The sequence below is a fragment of the Pagrus major genome, chromosome 6, assembly GCF_040436345.1.
Source record: "Pagrus major chromosome 6, Pma_NU_1.0".
NCBI classification, from domain to species: Eukaryota; Metazoa; Chordata; class Actinopteri; order Spariformes; family Sparidae; genus Pagrus; species Pagrus major.
The window spans coordinates 12,946,085-12,971,027 of NC_133220.1; the positions used below are offsets into that span (position 1 = coordinate 12,946,085).

Below are 24,943 nucleotides of genomic sequence, written 5' to 3' on the forward strand. Positions count from 1 at the left end.
TGCTGAGCTGTGTTTGACATGAAAAGTTAGAGGAAGAAAGGTAGGCGGGGGAAGGGAATATGGGAGGATTAAGGGTTGTGTAGGAGTGGCAGACACATTGACGGTATTTTTCCCACAATATGTCAAGGATGTTTATTCAGCCTCATGTCAGTACGAGGTAAACCACAAAGAATGTTTGAGGAGAGGTAGAGAAATAGAAAGGACATAAAGGTGGTAGAGGCAGTGCGCACAACTTGTCATTGTTGTTGGCCCTCACATCCTTTGGCTCTGGGACCATAGGACTAGCTTCTCTTGCATCAGCAGATGGGTAATAAGAAGTGTCCTTGTCACTGTCGTCAGGCTCAGAAAAACCAAATTGGGACAAAACACCCACTAACATCTGAATGTTGTCTTCAATGCACAGTCGACATTCACTCACGTGTCAAATGTCTCTACAGTAGTCATCAACTGTGATGGAAACACAACGCACGGGTGGACACGCTAATCTTCACCCCTTGTCAGGCGTGATGCTAAGATGCGTGTTGAAGTAAATTAGTAAGTCTTACTTTTTCCTGTAAATCACAATGCTTCCATTATTTCAAAATAAAATGTAAAAATACATTTCTTTGAAAGTGAATAATTCACAACATAACATTTGCAGGGGGTTCTCTTTGGGGTTTGCGTGGGGAAGGCAGTTGTAGGGGAAACACTAGATTGATGAATTTGCCAAAGCAGAACGTGAAAAAAACCTTTGCAACCATCACTTACATCAATTCATTTCATTTCCTTATTCAATTATACTCTATCTATATGTGCCTCCCTCATTTTAGTACAAATGCCATGTAATTTTGACACCGCTGTCATCCTTGCATCACATTGACACCGAAGTCACCATCATCCTCTGGCTGACTCAAATGGCCAGACATAAATTTCCACAATTCATCAAGTAAAAGGAGCTGGCACCGCAGTTGGTTAAGTGGGAACGTGCTGTGGTGAGCACTCTATTAGCATGTGTTTGGCACATGAGATATTAGTGTGTCAGTTTTAATGAAGCTGAAAGGTCACGCATCATATTCTGCGCTGGCAGTCGTCGTTGAAGTCTGCAAGAGCCTCAATCTACCCTGCATTAGTGAGTTTTTAGTTCAATCAGTTTTGTGGTTGCATCAGCAGCAATGTGTACCGTACTATAGTTTTTATTCTCAAATTTTTTAAATTTTAAATGTTTAAGTCTTCAGTTTAGCACACATTAAGGTCCACCTGTTTGCTTATTTACTGTAAATTCCATAAATACTTCAAAATCAATTGAAGCTTTACTTCTCAATATACTATATTCAGTATTTGCTGGCTGGCTCGTATTAAAGCTTTAAACCCTCCATGTCGGCAGCTAATAGTACTATGGAGTCTTCATGCGCTGAAGGAGATTATAGAGCAGTGTAATTCACTACAGTTAATATGTCAGTGCAGATCAGGGCCAAAGGTAACCTGAAGGTTAGAGAAGCAGCTTGTGACTGGATGGCATTCAATTTAATCCTCAAACCAGCTGGGAAAGTTTGTTCGGGGGCAGTGAGCAGGACACTGGCCTCACGGGGCACCAGACCATTTAACTTGACATTCAGAACCACAAATGCAGGGTTCAATGTTAATGTGTTTTTTTTCACTTGCCTGGTCAGGGAAGTGGGTAAGAAATCTACTTGCCCAAAGTCAGTTTTTACTTGCCCCTATAAAACATTTAGCAATTATCAAATAACAACAAAGACTAAAGGTAAATTGTCATGTTTAAATTTATTCGCCTCAGTCTCTTGCTCGCAGACTGTGCAAGACATAGCTGTAGTTTTACCCACATCCTCCAACGCCACCCCTGTTTCCAAAATAATTGACACGTTCACTTGCAATTCAGTTCATACATGGCTTTGCCTGCTGCTGCTACTCTCATAATTGCCTGATCGTACTGCGCATGTGCAACTCTTAAGAGAGATGAAAAGTAAGCGAATTGACCTACTCTTTAGCAACTTTCATCAGTTACAGAAAAAATGATGCGTTTACTTGTCTTATAACACGTCCCCGATGAAGTTAGTTGCTAGATTTACTAGCCGAAACCAATGTGACATTTGACTCCATTATATTAGCTCCAAAATGATTTATTTTTCCATCTTAATTGTGTTCAAAGCTGATCAAGGATTTGCTTCAAAAGTCAAAGCATGTATCAGCAGGACTAACCGTTTAAAATCAGATTTACTTGTAATCACCTCTGTCTCATATTTAATTCGAAAGCTCTTCTTTTTCAATGTGTCCGTGTCCGTCACATTTGCTGACCTACTGGTAGAGGAATGGCTCTGAAAAGCTTCCGGAGTTGGCAAGGCGTTGTAGTCATTGGACATGTCCCTGCACAATATATTTTATCCCTGTGAATGTCACTGTTCCTAAGGGTGCTCCATGTCTACAGTGTGCACCCAAATCAGCACACTTCATTTTCCACCTTCAAGTACACATCGTTCCTGTCACTGAGTCTCAGCCATGTGAAATGTGTGATTCACTCATGTTGTGGGAAGAAAACATTTAGGCTTGTTCTTTCTTTTTTCTTTCTCTTTCTTATCAGAATTTTGGGACTGCATCCAAACGACCAAGTGCATGTCAAAGTATTAGAGAGCACTGATCAGACCAACAGTTCCTCAGAGCAGTGCAATTCAACAGAAAGCCTATAGTAGTAGAGTTGCAACTGCTCCCTGAGGGTATTGTAAATAAAACCACCTCGACTTACGAAGCCAAATAAATTGGCTCTCCTTACAAACCAACACAACAATCTCTCTTTGTTACAAGGAATTGCTTCCGCAAGTTACCCAAGGCAGCTTGTACTACACATTTCATAATACAATAAAAATGAACATTTATTTTGCATATCTGTAAAAAAAGAATCCAAAATTACAAAACAATGGTTAACAGGTATTCTTTTAGCTTTGGTCTACAAGGAGTGCAGCTGAACTGTTAGATAACATCAGACAGTATCCAGTAACTTGAGCTCCTCACTGGGAATTGCTGGTGGTTCTTCAGCTCCTTTCCAAGATGGTTTACATGCTGGAACTCACTCAGACAGAGACGATTGGTTGTCCCTAAGAATATAAATTTAAAGTATGTATAGTTCATGGTTTTGGCAAACACAGGGCTTGTATCATTTTGGTCCGTCTGCAGGTTCACCCATGCAGAGCAGTCAGACGCTGTGTCTGACAACCTTGTCTTTCTGGAGTCTTACAGTGTTAGGCGTTGGCTAAACCTGTAAATGATGTGTCTCCCCACTTGCTAGCAGTATTCAGTATGCAGATTTATGTCTGACATATTCAGGTCTCTCCAGGGGTACTTGTTTAACACTTTCCCCCAAATAGCTCTCTTTACTAAATTAGTTCTTGTCTGACAGTCACAGTTTTACTTCTGCCGCAGTGCATACTGTGTGTTAGAGTTCAGTATATTTAAAGATTCAAGACAGTTATCCAAGATCATGATTTTCGATGGATAGTCTGATTATTAGTTTGGTGACGTACATTGATGATAACATCACCAACATTGCTGAAAGATCCCCTTTACCTCATCTGCACTTTAAAGTTTTTATCAACACATCATGATTCAGAGACTCAGTAAGTACAGGGCATCACCTCACTTCAACTCAGTCATGCAGTAAACAACTTTCTGATGCCACAGAGCGGTCAAGTAGCTGGTAAATCCCTCTCTAGAACTTGAACAGCATAGTGATTGACGCGGATAGTGGGAGTGTGGCAGCTCAGTCTGGGGTTTTTGCTTTTTTTAAGATTGCGGGGCTGTGGCCTCCACAGGAAGATACATGAGTCAAATCCCAAGGAATCACCCAGAGGAAGCAACCTGTGGAAGATGTATTTTAAACTAATTAAATGTAATCCTCTTTGAGATAATTTCTCACTCGCCTGAAGGCCAGAGTCCAACTGCAAGCTGACATTGATGATGATATTTCTCATGAAGAGTGGAAGCCCACAGCAAGAGGCAGATACATCAGCTTTCTAGCTGACCTTCATTTAACAAGAGAGAGAGAGAGGAAGGGAGGGGGAGTAACAGACAGCAAACTGCAGAAGTTAGTACAGAGGGGTAATCACTCACATCTTTGTCTATCCTCAAATGCTCTCTGAAGTTTAGGTCACTTTAAATGCTCAAATATGGGAATTGCAGTGGCTGGGATCACAACAGGTGTGGCATAGCTACTTATCTGTGTCAGAGTTTTCTTATTGTATATTTAACTTGTGTCGATATGACGTGTAGTTGGGGGGGTAGGGGAGTTGACGACCTGAGAATGACACATATCAATTAGGCCCATCTTTCTTCAGAATCGCTGAAGAAAGATAGTTTGCGCTCGTTGTCGTTAATTATGTAGCCTATCGAAATCAACATGGTTTCGAACTACATCGCAACAACCAGGTGCACTTACCAGCTTGAACGAACTAAGGGGTCACATCACAATCAGTGTGTTTACAGGAGGGATGTAGCCTAATCACAAAGAGCATCTTTTTTGTGTTGGGTTTCACTGCCAGTGTTTCTTTATTGCATTTCCGTTGCAATAAATATATAAATATAATATAATATAGCTCATCAGGACTCGGGAGTTGAGGGTCACACTGTGCAAGTGTGAATGTATAATGTGCAACTGCTTTTGATTGCTGAAAAAAGATGAAAAATCCACATTTTTTTTCATTATTGTTATACAGGTGGGAAGGAGAACAAGATGCCCATCCTCATCTCCAAGATTTTTAAGGGTCTGGCTGCTGACCAGACTGAGGCGCTTTATGTCGGGGATGCCATATTGTCTGTCAATGGTTATGACTTACGGGAGGCCACACACGATGAGGCTGTGCAAGCGCTGAAGAAAACTGGCAAAGAAGTCATCCTTGAAGGTGAGATATTTTTCACTCAGGAAAGAAAAAAGTCAGAATCTACTCTGTGACTCTTTCTTCTTTGTCCGATGCAGTCTTCCTTTTATTGTCCTCTTTCTATTTTGTCTCTGCTTTGCTGTTAAGACATTCTGCAGTGTTATAGGAAACTAGGAGACACGCTTGCAAAAGATATCACAAGTACCTCTGTTGCATGATGAAGTACTTCATATTTCTTTAACAACATAGTCCTCAGAGTGGGAGCGAATAGCACTTGCACCTCCTCTGTCTGAACCCCGCAGCTCCAAATAGATACATAGATGGAAACGATGGGAACTTTTGATACTTGAAAATTTGTTGATAGGTTTCTCCAGCACTTTCAGTGATTTTTCCTTAAGGGCGATATATGATGAGCTGAGAGAGAGACGATCCGTTACATCAGAACTTTGATCAGACTTCCTTGGAAACATCCAGATAATGAGTTGAACTGAAACAGCAAGAGGAAACTGAAAGACTCACAATTCAAGAATATTGTTGTGGCTCACACCTCTGAGCATCTCAGCATGCTAATGAACAGTTTTCCCGAACATCAAACAATTTTGACGCTGATAGAATGTACTTGAAGTTCATGTCAGAACTGAGGGCTGCGGAGAACTTATGAGGTAAGACCCACTGTGCTTAGGATAGTTTGCGCTGGAGTCAGCAGGTGTTTGCAGGTGTTTTTCTTTCCTCTTACTAACTCATTCACTTGAGCTACCAGAGCTGATGTGCTGCGTCTCTCTGTCCTTTTCTAATTCATTCTTTCACTCATTTGCTGGATGTGTTTGTGTACACATGCAAGTTTTTGCGTGTGCACATTTGCCTAAAAGCATCAGTCCACCAGCAGGTGTGAGCAACATGTTGAACCTGAGATGTGATGTTTAGCTGTGATGACAGGGAAGGGCAAGAAAACAATCTCCCCCCTCGCCGACTGATTGCATCACAGGATTTCTGTATCCCCCACCAAGCTGACTTCAAGTCGAATTGTAAATTCACTCACACTAAAGGTTGAGTGATGTTTTATACTGGATTTTGCCATTCAAAAAGAATATGTTTTCATCAGGAACCATAAAACTTGACATATTGTTGTTTTGCTTTCATTATTCTTGCTATTGATCTATATATTCTCTGTGTCAAAGTCTGTGTTTTGAGAGAGAGCTCACCCACAGAGTCTAAACAGAGGCTAACAGTTTTGTTCAGTGATGTGAGTCAAACTGACGCTTCAGACCTTCGGTGCTCTCAATGTATACTGCAGGATGAAAACCTAGTATGTGTAATAAGTCTCTTAAAGAACAGTGAGAAAGAAACCCTCGTGCTTATGTATTTTCAAACAGGTTCAATACGCTGAAATAAGAATAACTTACACATGACATAAAATTTAAGTTCCTTTTATTTTTTTAAAGTTCCTTTAAAAAAGGAAAATGTAAACCAGAGTTACCAGTTTTCCATGTGACAGCATTTCTGTGGGTTAACTGGCACAGTGGGCTGGCGTCAGTAGCTTCAGCCAGCAGAGCAGATACAGCTCGAGCTACAGCCAGGGGAAATCATTGCAAATCCCCCTTCCTTACTTGTCCACAGTCAGGCAGAAAAGTGTTGATATCAGACGGCTCAACCGGCGCTGCTCTGTGATCCGTCATGTCAGGAATCATTTCATGGGTTTCCCTTCCCCCTGAGGACCTGAAAGAGGAGCGAAGAGACGAGAGGCTCGGAGGCTAGCCGAGGGGAGAGGGTTGAGTGTGTGTGTTTGGAAGTATTTTTTTTAGATCTAGTGATTTCTTTGCTGTTGTTGTTGTGTGTAGGCCTGTCTGAGCTGCAGATGTGGAGACAAATATCTTTGAGGGCTGCACAATATGGTAAAAAAACATCATGTTGTGATTATTTTAAAGATTAATAAAGATAATAGGATTGCGATATGATTCATGATTAGTGGAAAAACTAATCATCCCAAACAAACGTGTTTTCTAATATCTGAAGAACAACATTTGTAGGCCCGATCATCTCTGCACTTCTACAGTACTTTGTTATAATGCTGTCCTTGAATTTGGTTACAAAGCTTTGGAGTATTTTTAGGGGATAGAGGAAATAAAGAATTGGTCAGTACTTTTGTTTTGGACCATGAGGTTTCCTGCTGCAGTTTTTAAGATTCATATTTTATTTCAAGAGTATTTTTCTATCATAGAAATACTTGTGAATCCATATGACATGAAGTTCGAGTACAATGTTTATTCTGGTTTTGGCATTTTATCAAGATTTACTGAAACACAGTCAGAAGCAAACTCCTTCTTGGCACTACTACGGTGTTACAAGGTCAGGGTTACAGTCTTTCTTACAAGTGCACAGCAACGAAACAAGCCACCGCTGCTGTGCTCAAGGCAGTTTTCATCGCTCTGTGAAATTCACAACACAGACGGCCTTGACTGAGATCAAGGAGAAGCTGCTTCCATCACATTTAAATATCAGGAATGTGTGAACAGTAATACTTGAATTTGTCAGACGAGTACTTTCACAAAATTTAAGGGAGGTACATTAGGGAGCCTGATTGGCATTCTGCGCTTGTGGCAGGATTTTTCTGACTGTTTTTGGAGGTGAAGAAATGTTTTTAATAGCCTGCTTTAAACAGATCTCTGCTCGCTTAGATTAATGCAATTTGATTGTGGCAGCAGAACAGGTAGGGCATTAATAGCGAGCTCTTCTTCTTAACTTTAGCAGGATAATCAAGGTGGATCATTTTGTCAAGGATGCTATGTATTTCCCTCATTGAGTGTGTATTGGTTGAAAGGGTGTATTCGCATGTCTACGTGCAACATTAAAACATTTTAAGCAAGAAGGTTGCTTATTTAATTGGTTGGATGAGGGTCCATTTAACAGATTTTTAAAAAATCATATGATTTTTAATGCCTCTCACAGTTGCTTAGCAGCCTACAGCAGAAGATGCAGCACTGGGCAGCTCCCAGGTGTGAGTGTGAATAACTTCCTTTTGCTTTGTCCAAACCTCTAACCGTAAATAAGAATATGTGCAGTCAATCTGTCTGTTTGAAAGAAGAGAAAAAAATAGCCTCTCTATATGTTTCCAATAAGATGCCCTCTGGTCCTCTTCCTCTGTGGTCCTGTCGTACCTCACATCAAAATGGTGATAGAATAATCAATGTGTATGCGCAAGAGAGGAACAGTAAACACCTGAGAGGGTCAGATAAATATAACTGACCAGATGAAACCATAAAACCACAGCTGCCTTCATTTCCTTCCAACGACATTTACAGCCTGACTGTCTTGTGTCCATACCTGCATTCCTGTGTGTGTTTTAATAGAAAGCAATCCTCGTTTGTGTGTGAGTGTCCATGTGTGTATATGTGAGGAGACAAAGGAAGAAGATGGAGAAAAGCGGAGCAAAGGTCACCTCGACATTTTCCCAGTCACACACACCTTATTAAGTCACCTGAATGTGCTGTCATAGCAGAGTTATGGATTAATTTCCATGTAAGGTTGCTGTCAAAATGAAGTGGGAGATTTATTTATCAATTTTGTGAAATATTAAGCGTGAGAACACCATGAAACAATTAGAAATGGCTTTATGGAGCAAAAATTAACAGATGTTTAACACATAGTATGTAATTTCTGGTCTTTCAAAACAAAACAAAAGATGGTTGTGTGGGTAGGACCAGACAGAGTGGAGGAATAAACACCTCAAGTCACATTGGCTTGTGCTCTTTTTCGTTCCCATTTATCAACCTGACTGAAGCAGCGATCCGCCAAGGTGACAGCCATTGTCGAGTCTTATATACTGTAATGTTGACTGCCGATTGGTGCTGAAGGGGATATCTTACTTTACTTTATGAACCTTAGGTTACAGAGAGGACAGTGGAAAGAGTAGAGAAAGAATCCCCTGGTGAGTGCAGTATGTAGCACTGGTCTCTGGACTGTCCCACTGTGTTTCTGCCCTATTTTAATATGGATTCTACCCTCACTGAAAAACCATCCATCATTGCCACCAGCTTGTCAGCCAAGATGAGGCGTGTTCCACTACTGTATGAAGAAACCATGGAGCAAGGAAAGCGTGTGTGTCCATGAAAGACATGGTGGGGGGTAGGGATAGTTAAATGGAAAATCTGTTCCCTGGGCAACCAAGGTCTGACAGAAAAGCACAAACACAAAGTAAGTAAACATATTACACATACTTACACACATAAAAACATAACTAACACACACACACACACACACACACACACACATACACATCAGGTGTAAAGGAAGAAAAAATGGGCTACAAATGACAGGTCAGGACACTGAGGTATAAGGTAGGTGTGAATGTGGGGGGCAACTGTATGCCTGTGTGTATGTGTGAATGCTATTCATGTATCCTAGGAGTGCTGGCACACCATGTTTAGTAGTGCAGGGGAAGAATGTAACAAATACACCTTATAGAGTAGTGGCTGAAGGCTGTGGTATGTTCGAACAATGCTAGTTTGAACAACATGTTGACCAGTGAATGCAAAATATTTTTTGCAATTCCATGCAAGCTACCTGACATCAGAGAGGGGCAATATGGGGATATGAATGATGAGGCACTTAAAAAGACCAAAGTGTACCATTAAAAAGTACACGTTGGCCTCGGTCTGATTAACTATGATGTTCTTGTAGTTAGGTCTGTTTTTGTACTTGGTGAGGGTGTTAGCCAGCATTTCACAAGAATTTCATGGTTTATCCAGCGGGACATCATTTTCTGCATGTCTGTCAGTGCGTACATGTGTGTGCACACGAGAGAGTGAGGGACAAAATGACAGAGAGAGAGAGTGAGAGAGAGAGCTAGCTGGTTCTGCCAAGACATTTCTGGACACTGCCGTCCTGTCCTTTTCATTAAGGTAGTTGTACTCAGGCTCAGTGCACACACACATGGATTAAGTAGGCTTAGTTGTGGGAGCTCTACGGTTACAGTCTTTCCCTTGTCTAAAACTTCTTTTAGCAGGGATGGTACGTGTTTTGGTGCATGTCTTGTTTGCTGAATCAAGTCTCTTGATTTTTGTTAGCCACATTGGACTGTTGGTCAATATGTAAACATGAGCTATTGATCAACTTTGTACAAAGTCCAATGTGTTGTCACATTTAAAGCCAAAAAACAACCAAAAAATCTTTATACACTGTTAAAGCATGCATTTGATGCAGGCTATATTTTGAATCAGATTTTTATCATAGCTTTTGACAGTGGACACAGTGGCTGCACTTATATTTAATAAATGCGACTTCATTGACTGCATCATTCCTCTAGAAACAAGTGCATTAATACTGCTTTAAAACTGTCAGAATGCGGAAATTCAATATACACAAGCAGGAATGTGTTTCAGGAGTGCCTGAGGTGAGATTAGATTTGAAGAGGTTCATTTGTGTCTGTGATGAGTGTTAGCTGGAGGATGCTTTGTCAGCGTTCTCAACAAGAGCTAACCCCAAACCTAATCTCTCATTCTCTCTCTGTGACACACAAATGCACACTACTCGTGCTTCTCCCTGCATCAAACTCTTTAAATGATTGCATTTGTATTACATGCAGTTGTGTTTTCATCTGCAACTGTAGATGGTCACTGATCATGTTCACAATATTACATTAATACTGTGAGGGATATTAATATAAAGATGGGACGACAGTCCTTCAGAAGGCCAAAGAGTGCCGACTAGCAGTGTGAGTCTCATTTTGCTTTGGGGGCAAAAAATCGTATTCGTATATAATCTACAAATCAAGCTCTTCAAGGACATGTGTGAGTGTAGCCCCTCAAGAGAAGATACATACCATATAGTCTTTTTAAGCAAGGCCAGCAGAGATATATACTCCAGCCCTATCTTTCTGTTCTGATTCAAGTCTGGTTAAATGAGTGATTTATGGAATGTAATGACTTTGGGGAGTTTAGGTTTAAAGCTCCTCACTGGGACACAGCGTGCTGCAGACTCAGACTGTCTGCACTTTCCATGCTTTGTCTAAAATTAATTCTGTTCAAGTTCAGGCTCTGTTACTGAAGCAGCATTATGCCTAACACATAAACACTTCTTCTACCTGTACTGGTAATTCAGAGGGCGGCCCATATCTTTTTTTGGAATAAAGCAAGACAGGTAGCCAGGGAGGCAAGTGCGATTTTCTTCATTAACAGTTTTCAACTCCAAATTCTCTGGTGGGGCCCTTTGGGCCAAGCTGTCTCAGTCCAGTCACAGATGTGAGAGTTGTTGTTTCTGTGTTTTAGCTAATCTATTCATCTGGTGGGTGGCAGCAGCATGGCCCAGTGGTTTAATGTGTCCTTTCCAGCAGCTCTTTGTTTGACCATCTTGTGTGTTTAGGAGTGCTCTGATTTCTTCAGGCCCTGTTTGAGCTGTCTGAGAAGAAAAAAGGAGAATCTATGTGGGCTGCCTAGGGTTGCAACGGTATGAGATTTTCACGGTATCATAACCAAATCATAAAATATCACAATTTCATGGTATGCAATTATTATTATTATCAGTATAATATGGATTTTCTGAGGCCGATACCAATGAAATGACGGTAATTTCACATTTTGTATCTTAAAAAGAAGTGCCTAACTTGTAGTTTATGCACACCTGAGGGTAAGAAAGGCTAAGAGTAGTTGGCAAAAATGGATGATTTAATATTCTATAGCTCTAATAAGATTTGTTGTGTTTAAACTTCCCTTCTCTCTGAACCCTCTACTTATCAGCTAAAATTTCACAGATGCTGATAAGTAGCCGGTAATATAAAGTTCCGTGTGCCGATCAGATAGTTCATCGGTCTGATATATAGTGCATCCCGAACAGTGACCTTTAATGTAATGAAAACAGAGGGGGTTTTTGGTTGAACAAATGGTTTATTATTCTTTCACAGTATTATGTCTTGGCAGACATGAAACTTGATATAAACCTGAGATATAAATTTTAAGTGACATGCGATAAGCAAATGTCCATGGTATGATAATCGTCAATTTTCATACCAGGGTAAACCTTGAAAACAGTATACCGCTGCAACCCTAGATTGGACTGGGAGACATGGCGTGGATGATTTTGAGCTTTAGCGACCAAAAACAGCCTGCGACAAATTTCTGACAGTGTCAAAAATTCAGCATGAAATTCTCACAATTCTGTTTTGCTGCATTTTCAAAACATAAGAACAGCACAGATGGATGCTGTTTTCAAGTACTTTCTTCTATTTATACTGTAGTGCTTTGATTCAGCGCATGCAACACATTAACTGACATTGATATCATACAGTCTGATATGCCCATCTCGCACAGTGTGAAATGCAATCAACTTAACATGTTCAGTGATGTCGTACAGTCCAAGGCCACCTAAAACCATCCTAAGATCCATTGTTATTCATGGTTCTACTTAATCAGTGGCTTTTGTGAAGCACTCTGTAGCATGAATATCCTGTCCTTTTCAAAGTCCGGCCTGCAGGATTAGTACATTTCTTCTGTCTCTAAACATTGCCCATATAGTTTGTCATGCTGGATTGGTCAAGTCACTGGTGTGTCCTCTGCCATCGGAGCTCAGTCTGCTGTCTTTGTCACATTCCTTGCTTTGCTGACTTTCACTCCCACCTAATGAAATATGTCTTCAAAAAACGTACACAATAGTGTCCATTACACAATGTTACAGTGTTATCTGTTACAGATAAAACTACTTCTGTCATAACTGGAAGACCAATTTAAAGGCCCAGACTGGACATATCCTTTTTCTTCATTTGACCTGCCTGTCAAATTTAATTGCTAGTTGAGAAGAGCATCTGCATGTGACAGCACTCCAGTGTGGACCATCTGAAATCAAACATGGGTGGTATTTCCGATGAGCCTGTGCACAATTAATACACATGGTAAACTTGACTGTGATCAGATTTTTCACTAGATTTTTTATTCTATCCACTCAAAATTCATTCCCATAGGGAAATCTAAGTGAAGATATGAACATATGAAGCCTTCCAGTGTTGATACTGCATTACTGGATGACTCTTTCAACAGTGTGGTGGTTTGTTAGTCCTGCTTTAAGCAAACCGAGTGACGCCATAACTGCCTACGAGAACGTACAGTCGTGCCGATGACATGCATGTACTTTTATCACCTAATTAAAACTTTCTGGCTCTCGCTCCTGTGACAGTATAATTATTACTTTGAAAATAAACCTTCCCCCTTGAAGCCTGACTGAATCCCTCAGCCACATCCCTCCAGTTTCTTACAAAGCTTCTTCTCGGCTCTGATAGTCTTGATTAACCAAAAAAAAAAAAAAAGAACAAAAAATCTCAAGGGACTTATTTAACAGTTAAAGAGATAAAGGCTTTTCTCTTGATTTCAGATGTATCATTATCTAGACATAGAACTGTTTCTTAGAGTAGTTCAGTGCAGAGCGCAGGTCCATTAAGTCTGATTTAATTGCCTACAAAATCTATTCAATTTTGTGGTTCAGTTGACTGTTGTGTGTTTCAGTTAACCTTCACTGATCCTTGGCTGTCTCATTTGTGGATAAAAGTTATTTTTTTCTGTTCTTTTTTCCTTTTGTGTGAGATGAGTCGATGTGTCTGTGAAACCGAGGAAAGGGTGGGGGATTTGTGAATATGAGTCTGGAAAGAAAAGCAATGCAGAGTTGCCTGTACATTTTCCATTTGCTGCTAACAGAAAGAAAGCTGGCCAGCTCTCTCCTGCTTACATTTGACGCCAACACACACAGACACACTTAAAAACACACGTATAAAAAATTCAACTTATGCCCAACTTTTTTATTGTAAATTGAGCTGACTTGGTGTGCCTTAAAATAATATTGAGACTACATTCCCACTTATTCAAGCACCATTAAAAAATGTAGTTCTATATTATTTCTTTACACTGACCTGGATAAGTTGATGTTGTGGCCCCTTTTACCTGCACTGGCCTTTTTCACATTTGAAAAACATTAAGTCTGGTATTTCTACTTATCCACCAGATAGGGGCCAAGTCATACTTGAAATAATCTTTGTGTTTTAGTGCCTCTAGCACCTGTATAGTTCTTCCCAGGACACAAGAAGGCACGTGGTATTTACAATGTATTTGGCACTTTCTGAGAAATGGATCCAACCCATCTGGTGCTCCAATTCTTTAAAGTAAACAATCACAAATGTGGCCATCGCTCAGGAAAGTCAAACTTTTTTACTCTCTTGCTGCAGAAAATCCAGAGTAGTGGCACATAAATATAGTAATATCATGCCAAGATAGTTTTGCTGTCCTCTAGTGTCTGTCCTTCACGTTATTTGTGTACAAGTCTGCAAAATTGATGTAGTCAGAGCAGTATACAATGCTGAATTACTGCTATGTCTTCCTGAAAATAAATAAATTGCAATACTTTTATCCAGTGTTGCTAACGTGCTGCCACTCTGCATTACTACATTAAAAGTTTGGAAAAGAATTTGAAAGAAACATACTAAAAGGAGCAACAAAGGCAATTTACAGTGTGTTTATTTATATCCAAATGTCCCGGGACAACACTGTCCACACCACTCATCTGTATCTGTAGTTTGTGGTGTACTGTAGCTGTCTGTGTCCTGAATCTCTGTGTGTATCCCTGCTGCGAAACCTCTAACCCTCTGGACACAAAGCGTGGTTCCTCTTTCCTTCAGAGCTGCTGGCCCATGAGGACATTGTGCTTCGGCTCTGCGAGGGACTGGATTAACCCCCAAAATAACATAGCTTTATTAAATCACAACTCTGCCTCAGACCCTCTCTGCCTCTCTGGCGTCAAGTTTGCCTAACAGGCCCCCTCTGAACTCCACTGCCCTGAGCAGGGGCCCCTGATAAATTGGTGGCCCAGTCTTTGTGCCACTCTCTCACTTCATTACAGGCTCAGACTCCACTGAACCATCTCACAGTATTGTGCAGCATTGGCATGTTGGGGATGGAGGAAGGGGCGGTAATAGGCATGGGAAGGTGCATGAAGCCATTATTCTAGATAAATGAGTTATACGTGAACACAAACAAATAAGCAAACATTGAATAAGACTTTTTCAGCTTTTCTAAAAACTGCTGATGTAACAGCCAACTTGAATTTATTGTTTGCTGTCAACTTTTAGCCTACCGCTTATTTTTCTGCATGGCTACTGACGCTTACATATAATAACCCACTATATTATCTATATTTAATGCATCATCTACCTTAACTTTTGAGTGACATTTACAAACTCTTATCAGTTTTGATTTAAAGCCAGTTTCATATTGAGAAGCAAATGATTTCACTTTAATTTGACTCATTACAACAGAACTGTAAATGAGGTTTTGCACAGCCAGTGACCGCTTTGAATCACACCGAGCAAATATACATGAACCTATAAATGAAAAATTGAGGGTTTTTTTGCAATTTAGGCAGGAAACAGATCTCCAGACGCTAAATTAAAAAAAACGAATGTTGGAAAGTGAAGTGGAAACGTCTGCAGCTGCACCTCCCTTTCACTCTGTTCTTGTCCTCTGCCAGATCCTGTTCAAGTTTCCTTCACTTTCACTTTGTTGAATTAGGATAATTAACTCTCCTGACACACTATGCAAAGTAATCAAATCTGTGCTTTGGCAGTATGTGAATTAGTTTAAAAGTCTGATTCTCTCTCTCTCACTCTCTCGTACCATACCTTACACTCCCAGAGGTTGGCATTTATCCATGGTTTTAATGAGATGGGCTATAGAAACGATGAACTTATCTAAATCATTCAGAACTGGGGAAATCTTCCGCTGACTGACGCTTCCAGAAAGAGACACACATTAATCAGCAAATCACTGGGGACACATAAACCCGTACATGAGCTCACCATGATCACTGAAAGGAGGCATGGACGTACACTTTTTTTAAAAATTTGCACGTGTACACACGTCTCAGAACAGACATCGACAACACTTGAGAGTTTGGTAAGTTAGAGTAGAAAACAAACCCTGCATTTCTGCAGTTTTTTAAAACTGATATGCAGTATTACCAATCAGACTTTTTTTTTATTAGAAAGCTGCTCTACACAGCATATTAAACACTAGCAATTGATTAAATGACTTGTATCACTTTACTTTCTTTACTTCCCTCTGTTTAGAATTTCTAAGCATTATACAAACATTTAATAACTGGTTTGTAACACACAATAATGCAGTTGTAAGCAGATTTAAAGGTTTATTAATGTATTTGACAAAAATATACATGAATATACACTTATCTGCTTGCTCCATTATAGTGATTGTCTGCATGCATGTATGTATGTTATTTGCAGATCTTGAGAATTGTTCATTCGATCTACAGACTGCAGGTTTGGTGCTGAGGAAGCAAGGAAGTACAGTATAATTGAACAGGCAACACGTTCAATATTAATACATTTTGATGAAAAAGGCGAACACTGCTCTGTGCAACAGCGGGGGCGAGGCTTCAGCACTCTGCCTTCATGGCACGTGATCTCTCCCACGAGATCTCATGGGGAAGCAGATGTAAACACAATGGAGATTAGCGTGATGCAAAAACTTGCTGTCGTGTTCGAGAAAAAACAAAAGCAGTTAAAGCTTAGCAAAAGTTAAAGGAGTCTGGATGAGTGGGGAGACAAGGTCGGCATGGATTTTCTATTCTTCAGTGAGAACTGGAGGGGAGATTTTAAATTACTGTCAACAGTAGTATGCTAGCTTACTGTACATTAGCCTCAAAGGCTACAATCTTAACCGTTGCTTGGGAGCACCGTCAGAAAGTACCAATGAAATCATCCCATTTAAAATCTAAAATCTCAAACATGTTTGATATTATCAGGCCGGCCCCAATGAGTCTGAGAGCATTTCAGGAGGCTTAAGACTGGATTTGAAAACCCCTCATATAACCTGATAAATGTGCCGAAAAGCATGTTATGAATGGGCACTGCACTAGTAAATGCTAAATAGAGGGGTATTATTGACTTAATTATAGTGTAAAACAGAATTATCTCTATGGAGAGTTGTACTGTCATTCAGCTCATTGTTTTGGTTTTACATCTAATATAACGTGACACTCACCTCACTCATCACTGTCATTTCCAGATGCAGTAGGCAGCTGTTTTTGTCAAAAAGCAGTCTTCAGCAGACGGAGAAGCCTAACAACTAGCTGGTGAATGTAGTAAAGTATTTAGCAGCTACAAAAGTAAGATTTCCATCTGGAGTTTACAGTAAAAGGAGAGTGAATATTGGACAGACATTCATCAAGTGCACAGAAACACAGTGTTTCTTGCAAGGCCCAAAAAAGACAATTTAATGGAAGTTTAAATTTGGTTGTTAGATAATGAATGAGTTGGACATTTTACAGTTGAAAACTAAACTTAATTGGGTTAACTTTATGACAGTTTTTCTAAATGAGTCTGAATATACAATATCTGTGGCATTTCTGATTATTTATCTGGCAACATATATATGCTAATAGAATCTGAAATTACCATATTGGTCAGGCTTAACTCTGCACATGTCCCTGTTTGCTTGCATAAGTTTGTTTACTAAATCAATAAAATGTAATCAACATCTTTTTTTATATATGTAGTTGCATCCTCTTTTGCACAATCCAAATCTAAAAATCCTAATTTTCCACACAATCTAATTTATGATCGGCAGTTAGTTGGGATTAGACTTAGATTAGTTGGGTTCAGTTATGGCTTTTTTCCCCTTTACCTCGAATGACCTCAATGTACTGAATAAAAACAGCAAGTGCTCCATAGTGCTGTATAGTTATTTATGGTGTTGTTTTGGCCCAAGACATCTTTCCTCGTTGGTGGTGTTACATTGGGGCATTCTTCGTCTGACATGGTTTACAGAGCCAACAGCATGCTTCTGAGGTCGCTGACTGGCCAATGACATTCCAGCTGCTCCCACGGTAACCAGTGGCGGGGGGGTTAGGAAGGGTTGGTGTTTAGATTTAGAGCATTGTTTCGTCTCTGACAAGCCAATGGCACTTCTTGACCGCCAGCCGTTTTGACTGCCAATTACATTAACCTGCCGGTGTTTGGATTGTATACCTTTTGAATGAATTCCCAGAACCCTTCAACTATCAGAGTGAATGTGGATGCAGGCGGAGGGTTAGGTTGATGTAATGTGGGTATGTCTGTGTGTGTATCTATATTAGGTAATCAACACAATAGAGAACATTGGCTGAGCACAGTTTGGAATTTTAAACTTCTGCTTTGGCAAATTTGGACGGTCCAGAGAGCAGGGAAAGAAGAACGCTTCACAGACCACAGTTAAGTGAATTGTGTCAAAACAGAATTGGCTGAAAATGTCTGGTCAGGATTTGCGAGGTTCAATGTAAAGACTTTAGCAGGGGGAGCTTAGTGGCAGATTCTGCAGAAGAAGCAAAGAAACTCCTCATACACTCACACAGACACACACACACACACAGTACAAAAGTAGTTTCACTGGCTGCCAGATAAGCTAAAGTAATAACAGTGCCATCTCAGCTAATTTTAGCTCTGTATTGAATGTGCCGCCACTGGTATTCATGGCAACATTTCTGGCTGAGCTTAGCTGTATGTTTGGTCTCTCTGTATTGCCTGTCTCACTCTGTCTTATTTTCTATTCTTACTCTCAATCTTATTTTTCCCTGTCTCTCTCTCTCTCGTTTCCATTCATTCTGTTCCTCCTCCCATTCGATTCTCCATCCCTCTTTCCTCTCCTTTCCATTCACCACTTTGTTTGAAAGCTATCTCGTCCGATTTGTTATGAGGGGCCACAGCTAATGCCTGACATTTCTAATCTGGGAAACACCAATGCGATCATTTCCACATCGGTTTATTGGAGAATAGTAAAGCCTCTTTACAAAAGTAAATATGTCCTTATACCTGCTGCTATTGGTGATTTCCCCCAACCTATTCCATTGTGCAGTTTTGTGCAGCATGAAGCACAGTCATAAACCCAGTCTTACATAATGAAGAGTAATGACCACCAAGAATAGAACACAGTTTGCGTGCCAGCACCTACAGCTGTACTTGCGTTCTCTCTCCTGACTTAAAGTTTATAAGAAATTCTGATTATTCAGGAGTGAAGCTCTAGTTGCACGCAAGCCCGCCCACAGAGGGGGCTGGGCCCCTGAAAAAGTCCAATGATGAGCCTCCCCAAATCTGCTTTACTCATATCAACACATATGCATTCACTCTCTCAACACATGCAGAACCACTTCTCTGTTATCGACATCATCCTCTTTCTCTCAGGTGGTGGTGGCTCTTTCGCTGATGCTAGCTACCTCTTAGCGAGTAGCATTACCCCCTATGGCCTGGTTGGGAGCAGCTATCTAACCTGACAAAAAAAAAGTGCGTTGTTGCGTTATTTTTTGGGTCAAAAGCTCTTGTCAGCCTCCCCTTTTTTATTCTCCTTTCTTTTCTGGCATCCCGATATATGTTTGGGTCCTGGTGTAGCAAGGAAGTTCACGCCAATATTTAGCTAGTAGGTAGCTTAGATCTGTAAGTTTTTCAGGTCATGTGTGGGCTATATTTTGCTAAATTAACAAAAAATACGTTGAATATTATTGTAGTTTTCATATGTAATATTGAGTATTTTGTTTCAAAATAAATTTGTATTTTCATTGCTTATATTAGGATGATTATTGCTGGCCTCCCTCTGGCGGCCGGGACCCAAGTAGCCCCCACTTATAGGCGGCCCTGGTTGCACAACTGAGACATAATTATCATAAACAACAATCACTCAAATGCCAGTCGCTACCTGCCTGGCTGCACTAGAGGACTTCATTGAGAAATCTTTCTTGTTCAGTACAGTCACAAGGCTCAGGAAATCTTCTATGATGGCTTCTACTTGAAACAATAATGTAGGCAATCCCATTACCATTCCCAGTCTTGTGGCTTAGCCTGCCATATTGAGATTGACCACATCAATTTTGAATGGCCTTGGTCCAGCAACAAGGAAGCAGTTGGCTACCCCATGGTACAAACATCAATGGGTTGGCACAAGAACAAATGGACAGAAGCTCATTTCCATGAAACATTACGCATGCAAGTTGACAACTACTTCAAAGCCGTAGCTGGTACATATTGGTTGCTCGCTGCTTGATACGTGTTCCCAGTCTGCACATCCCCAATACGTCTGGTTTTGTCTACAAATGCACTTTTTTTTTTGTTGGTTCATCCAGCTGATTCTGCATAGTGTAAATGAGGTGAGTAAACAAGTGAAATTCTCAAGTAGAAAAGGGAGAAATAAACTTTCATAGAACCGTCAAATGCATTAGGGTCATGGGAGGTCGATGTGAGTGTGTATGCTGACTAGTTCATACAACCTTTAAGTTCCCATGAAATCAAATTTTGTTTTTTGAGTCCCACTGATTACTGTACAAAAACACAACATTTGAAACATCATTTTCCAACATTATTCACTGATTTGGGGTGAAACTGGATTATATTTGAGGAAATATTTTCTGTTTCCCCCCCTGATGTCCCCTGGCTGCCTCAATTTTTGGTGATTTACGGTGTTTCTTGATAGACAGATATCCTTACTTTATGCTCGTTAGCTAGTTAGCAGCAAGTGTAGCTAAGCTACTGTATTCCCTGTCGTCAAACTGTCAGTCTCAGAGGCTATGATCAGTCCTGGTCTTGCCGTGTTGAATATCAGAACTCTCAAGTGTTAATGTTACTCAAATACAAGCATCCATCCTGAAAGTTTGGCAAAATAAAATATAACTAGCTATGATTTAAATCACAAACTCTGTCAAAGAACACATTAAAAAAACAAAACAAATTTGAGCATAAGCAACTCAGTGCACAACACTATAGATATGTGTTTGGACATGTATTACTCCGTCTGCTCATTTGTGTGTGTTTTTCTATGGCTGCTTACCCAAATGAGTCTGTGAGCAAGTGTTTGCTTTAAACCCAGACTGTGTGTGTCGTAAATGTTTGTCCCAGGATACCATGGTGGTGGACCATGCATACATGAAAAGGATGCAGTTAAACCAGCAAAGACTGTAAGTGTGAGAGAGAGAGAGAGACACAGGGAGACAGGGACTGTGTGAGGCGGGTATTTAATATGAATGTCAGTACTCTTACTGAAAACGATTAATTCTTTTCAATGATTCTTTATAGATTTGACCTTTAATGGAGAGACATTTTTAGCTTTCAAATATTGAAACAATCCTCTTCCTCAGATGAATTGAAAAGAAACTGACCTCATCTCAGAGGAGAGGGACAGATGGAAAGATTAGAGACAGATTGGAGATCAAGGCCAATATTATTGAGAAAGAATATGAGTTTTTCAGAGGAAAAAGAGGTGCAGACGGGAATACAGTGAACATTCAGCTGACTCAGAGGAGCTACGGTATGTTTATAGTTGTCAGCATTTAGGTCATGCCCTTTTCAGCAGCAACTTAAGTCCCTTTCTGACATGTAGTGTAATCCCTAAATGCTCTGCCCTAAATGTTGTGAGTCATTTTTTCCATAAACATTGTTCTGGTGATTTTCTTCCCATGCCACATTTCATTTTGAACACTGCTCATGTGTGAATGAATGCAGTTTCTCTGTCATTAAAAGCACGTGGTTTTATGACACAAATTTCCATTTGACATTTCTTCATATAGCCTAGCACTGGAACCAAATTCAATTTGTGATTATATTGAAGTTTTTAAAGTGGCAGATTAGATTGAAAACAGATATTTGCAAGCCAAATGAGGTGCATCGCTGTGATAAAACTGTCTGGAGATAGCTTGGTCTGACGCTGAAATTTGATAACTGCCGTTCCAGCGTGCCAAGGACGAGATAACAAGTGAGCACTCTTTCGCCTTGCTCATCATACATAACTTCCTGTGATGCCTCTTCTCACGAGCTGGATGCCAGTTGTGTGATCACTACATCTGTAGCGGACGTGTCCTTTGTGAACAGAGTCAACATGGCACTTTGTGAGGAGGCCTGTTTGTCAAAGCTAAAAGCCATTCCGAAAAGGGACAGATGCAACCAGCAGTGTTGCAGATTTAATGTCTGAAAGCAGCTTTACAGTCAGTGAGTAGGTGTGTTCCTCAAAGAAATTTTTTATGGACCCTTCTGAAGGTTTCGACCTCTACTTTAATCACTGAGTCACTCTGCCACCTCCTGATAGAAGAGAGGAGTGCAAACTTGAGTGACTTGTAAACTGTTTATAGTGAATAAAAGCATAAAAGAGAAGGAGCCACTTCACAGGCCTAGATATGATGTTCTGCTGGATGTTTTAACAAAATGACGGTATGGCTGCCTGCCTGGCTGGCTGGCTGGCAGGAGCTCTATTTTGGGAGTGGTGAAAGCCCCCTCTCTCACTCCTGTTGTCGTGTGCTGCGACTCTTCAGTTTGCCCTCTGGTTATGTGCCTCTTGTACTATGCAAGAAGAGCACTTCACACTTGCCCAGTGAAACCAGAGCTCTGCCTTCAGGCTTCAGCCCCATGCCTTGCCATGTCCTCTGGGCTATTTTTACTCCAGCAGTGGCTACTTCTGCCAAACCCATACCACAGCCTACTGGACTGGAGCTGAGGCCGTGTGTGTTTCTATGTAAGTGCGTGGACGCGCGCGTGTGTGGGTGTATGTAGGTGTGTGTGAGTGGTAAAACTGTGAATTTAAAAAGAGTAATGAGCAGAGTAGAGCCGGACGATGTGGCAAAGTATCACAAATTAATTTGACAACAATAGATTAAAAAAGTAATTAATGTTCTTTGGGTTTGGGACTCTGATCATGGGCTGCAGCTTCCCCAGTTCAAACCTGGCTGGGGTCCTTTGTTGCCCTTCCCTCTCCCTCATTTCCTGTCTTCTCCCTCTCCCCTCGCCTCTTCTGTATAATTTCATTTGGAAGCAAAACAAAAGCAGAATTTTTTATAGAAATTAAAAAGGTCCACATTTTATAATTACAGCCCTCTTGAATACTTGATATGGTCATCAAAGTACAAAATATGAAGTCTATGAAGATAATAAGGATTTTGTAAATTGCAGGACCTTGTAATTTCTTTTTAATTGCACACTAGTTATACAACAATGTAGGCCACTGCAGTTAGGTAGAAACGAACAAAGAAGAACAGAAACAATTAGTTTTTTTTGTTTTTTTTTTCTGAAATTATGAGGCAAATAAATAAAAGAATACAATAATCTACCAGAGAATACTGAATAGTGTGATTTCTGTCAGAACATGTGTTCTGCAATTCCCACAGTGTAGTCATCTTCTCTGTTATCTGAAGTTAAGGAAGATTCAATACTGAAAATCACATTGACTATATTGACTCGTATTAGTATGACAGCAGGAGTACCTCTAAAGACCAATGTGTTATTGGTGGACATGAACCCAATTCAATCAATTATTTGTCCCCAAAGGGCAACACAAATCAGAAGATTGCATCATTTCAGTCAAACAACTCAGGTTTGAAATGTTTATCATAGCAGCAAAACATGGTTAGAGTTTGGCTTCGAGGCTCTGACATCATCGCTCCCTGTTGATGTTTATATAGAGATATTGGGAAGTGATGAGCAAAACATCTTGAAATCCCCCCGGTCGGAGCGTAAAGATGGATGTTGGGGTGGTGGTGGGGCTGAAAGAACATGCAGCAATACTGGGGCATGGCAGCAGTGGCATTGACAGATCAGAGGGAGAGTTGGGAAGCTTTTGTACTTGGAACTTGGAAAGTTTTTTGTTTTTGTGGTAAATATGCCGTGTTTGGTAGATGATTGTTGAGAGTGGGGCATGTCACATGTGAATAGCAGTGCTGCTCGAGTTGCCTCATTGAACTAGCTCATAGGCGTCGCTCCATTGGATTATAAATGGAATCTAAAACGTTAAGATTTTAGAATTTGGGTGGAGAATTCCCAAACACAGCTCTCATGCCACAAAGTGTCAGTGCACAGCTGTAGGAAAACACATCCCACCTCTGCCTCCAGTTTGTGCCTATCTTTGCCAGAATCACCCAAATAAAATATGATACAACATTAAAGGGAAAAATATATATATTGTTATGTTTACTAAATTACAATTACAAATTTACTGCTTTTTTTAAGAGGATAGAATACCTAATTAATTTGGTTATATTTTCCATGTTACAAAATAGATGTTCTTTCATAAAGGAGCACGATATATATAGTAGCTGAGAAATCTTAAGGGACTGACTTCTTCACAGATGAATTTCTGCACCTTTTTAAAGCTATTATTAAGAGCCGCTACAGTTTTCGACTCATCTCTGAACCCGAGGGCTCCATTTCCCAAATTCCTTCTCTCTCCCTCCTCTGTCCTCTCCTACTTCTTCTGCCTGACCATTTTATCTAATTCTCTCTCTCTCTCTCTCTCTCTCTTGCTCCGCCTCAGTGAAATACATCAAGGAGATGTCGGCCTTCTTTAAAAGCTCGGGGTCCCCTGGGGCTGCACTCCCCTGGGACTCTCCCCCCTCCACACCTCAGAGGGGCAATGAGCCCTCACCCGCTGAGCTGAAGGAGCCCCGCAGCATCCCGCTAAAGATGTGCCAGGTATCAAGAAAACAGTGCCCTCCAGACACAGAAAACAGGTACCGTACGTTAGAAGTTTTCAGCTTTAAGAAATATTAGATTTTCAGTTGATACATTTTTTAAGAAAAAAGTTGACAGCTGAACCTGAATAACATGGCTGAGAGAGAACATTGTTAGAGGACCCTCTTTCTTACATATTCTCTTTGTTAATATCTAAGACTTCCTCTTCACCCTCAAGCTTTTCTCTCCTTCTCTGCCATTTGTCTCTTATTTCTCTAACTGGCTCTCTTTCCCATCTCCTTTTTTGTCCTCGTGCTTGCTTCTTACTCTCCCCCTCTCTACTCCTCTCATCTCATCTGCCAGGTATTTCGAGGTGATTTCAGCCAACAGAAAGAACTCTGTGTTCCTGCGAGCAAAAGACCCAGCCATGGCCCAGTCCTGGTACAATGCCATCCAGGCCGGTGCTGCCAACCTTTTACCCCGAGTGAAGGAGGAGATGAAGACCATGCAGCCTGGCATGGAGGTCAAACATCTGGGCTGGATTACAGAGCAGGTATGCAGGAACACAGACGTGCATGGTCCATACTGCAAGACCTGATCTGCAGTATTCTGTATTTTGTATGTTTGTTTATGTTGTTTTAGT

General features: G+C 40.6%; 1 protein-coding gene across 1 annotated transcript in view; it reads left to right on the plus strand.

Annotated features, from left to right (window-relative positions):
- snta1 (syntrophin, alpha 1) overlaps positions 1 to 24,943 on the plus strand; it is a 35,636-nt gene that overhangs the window by 4,852 nt on the left and 5,841 nt on the right. The window contains exons 2-4 of the mRNA XM_073468134.1: positions 4,701 to 4,886; positions 24,164 to 24,359; positions 24,664 to 24,853. Of these exons, the coding sequence (XP_073324235.1) occupies positions 4,701 to 4,886; positions 24,164 to 24,359; positions 24,664 to 24,853 (572 nt within the window). The remainder of the gene's footprint in view (positions 1 to 4,700; positions 4,887 to 24,163; positions 24,360 to 24,663; positions 24,854 to 24,943) is intronic.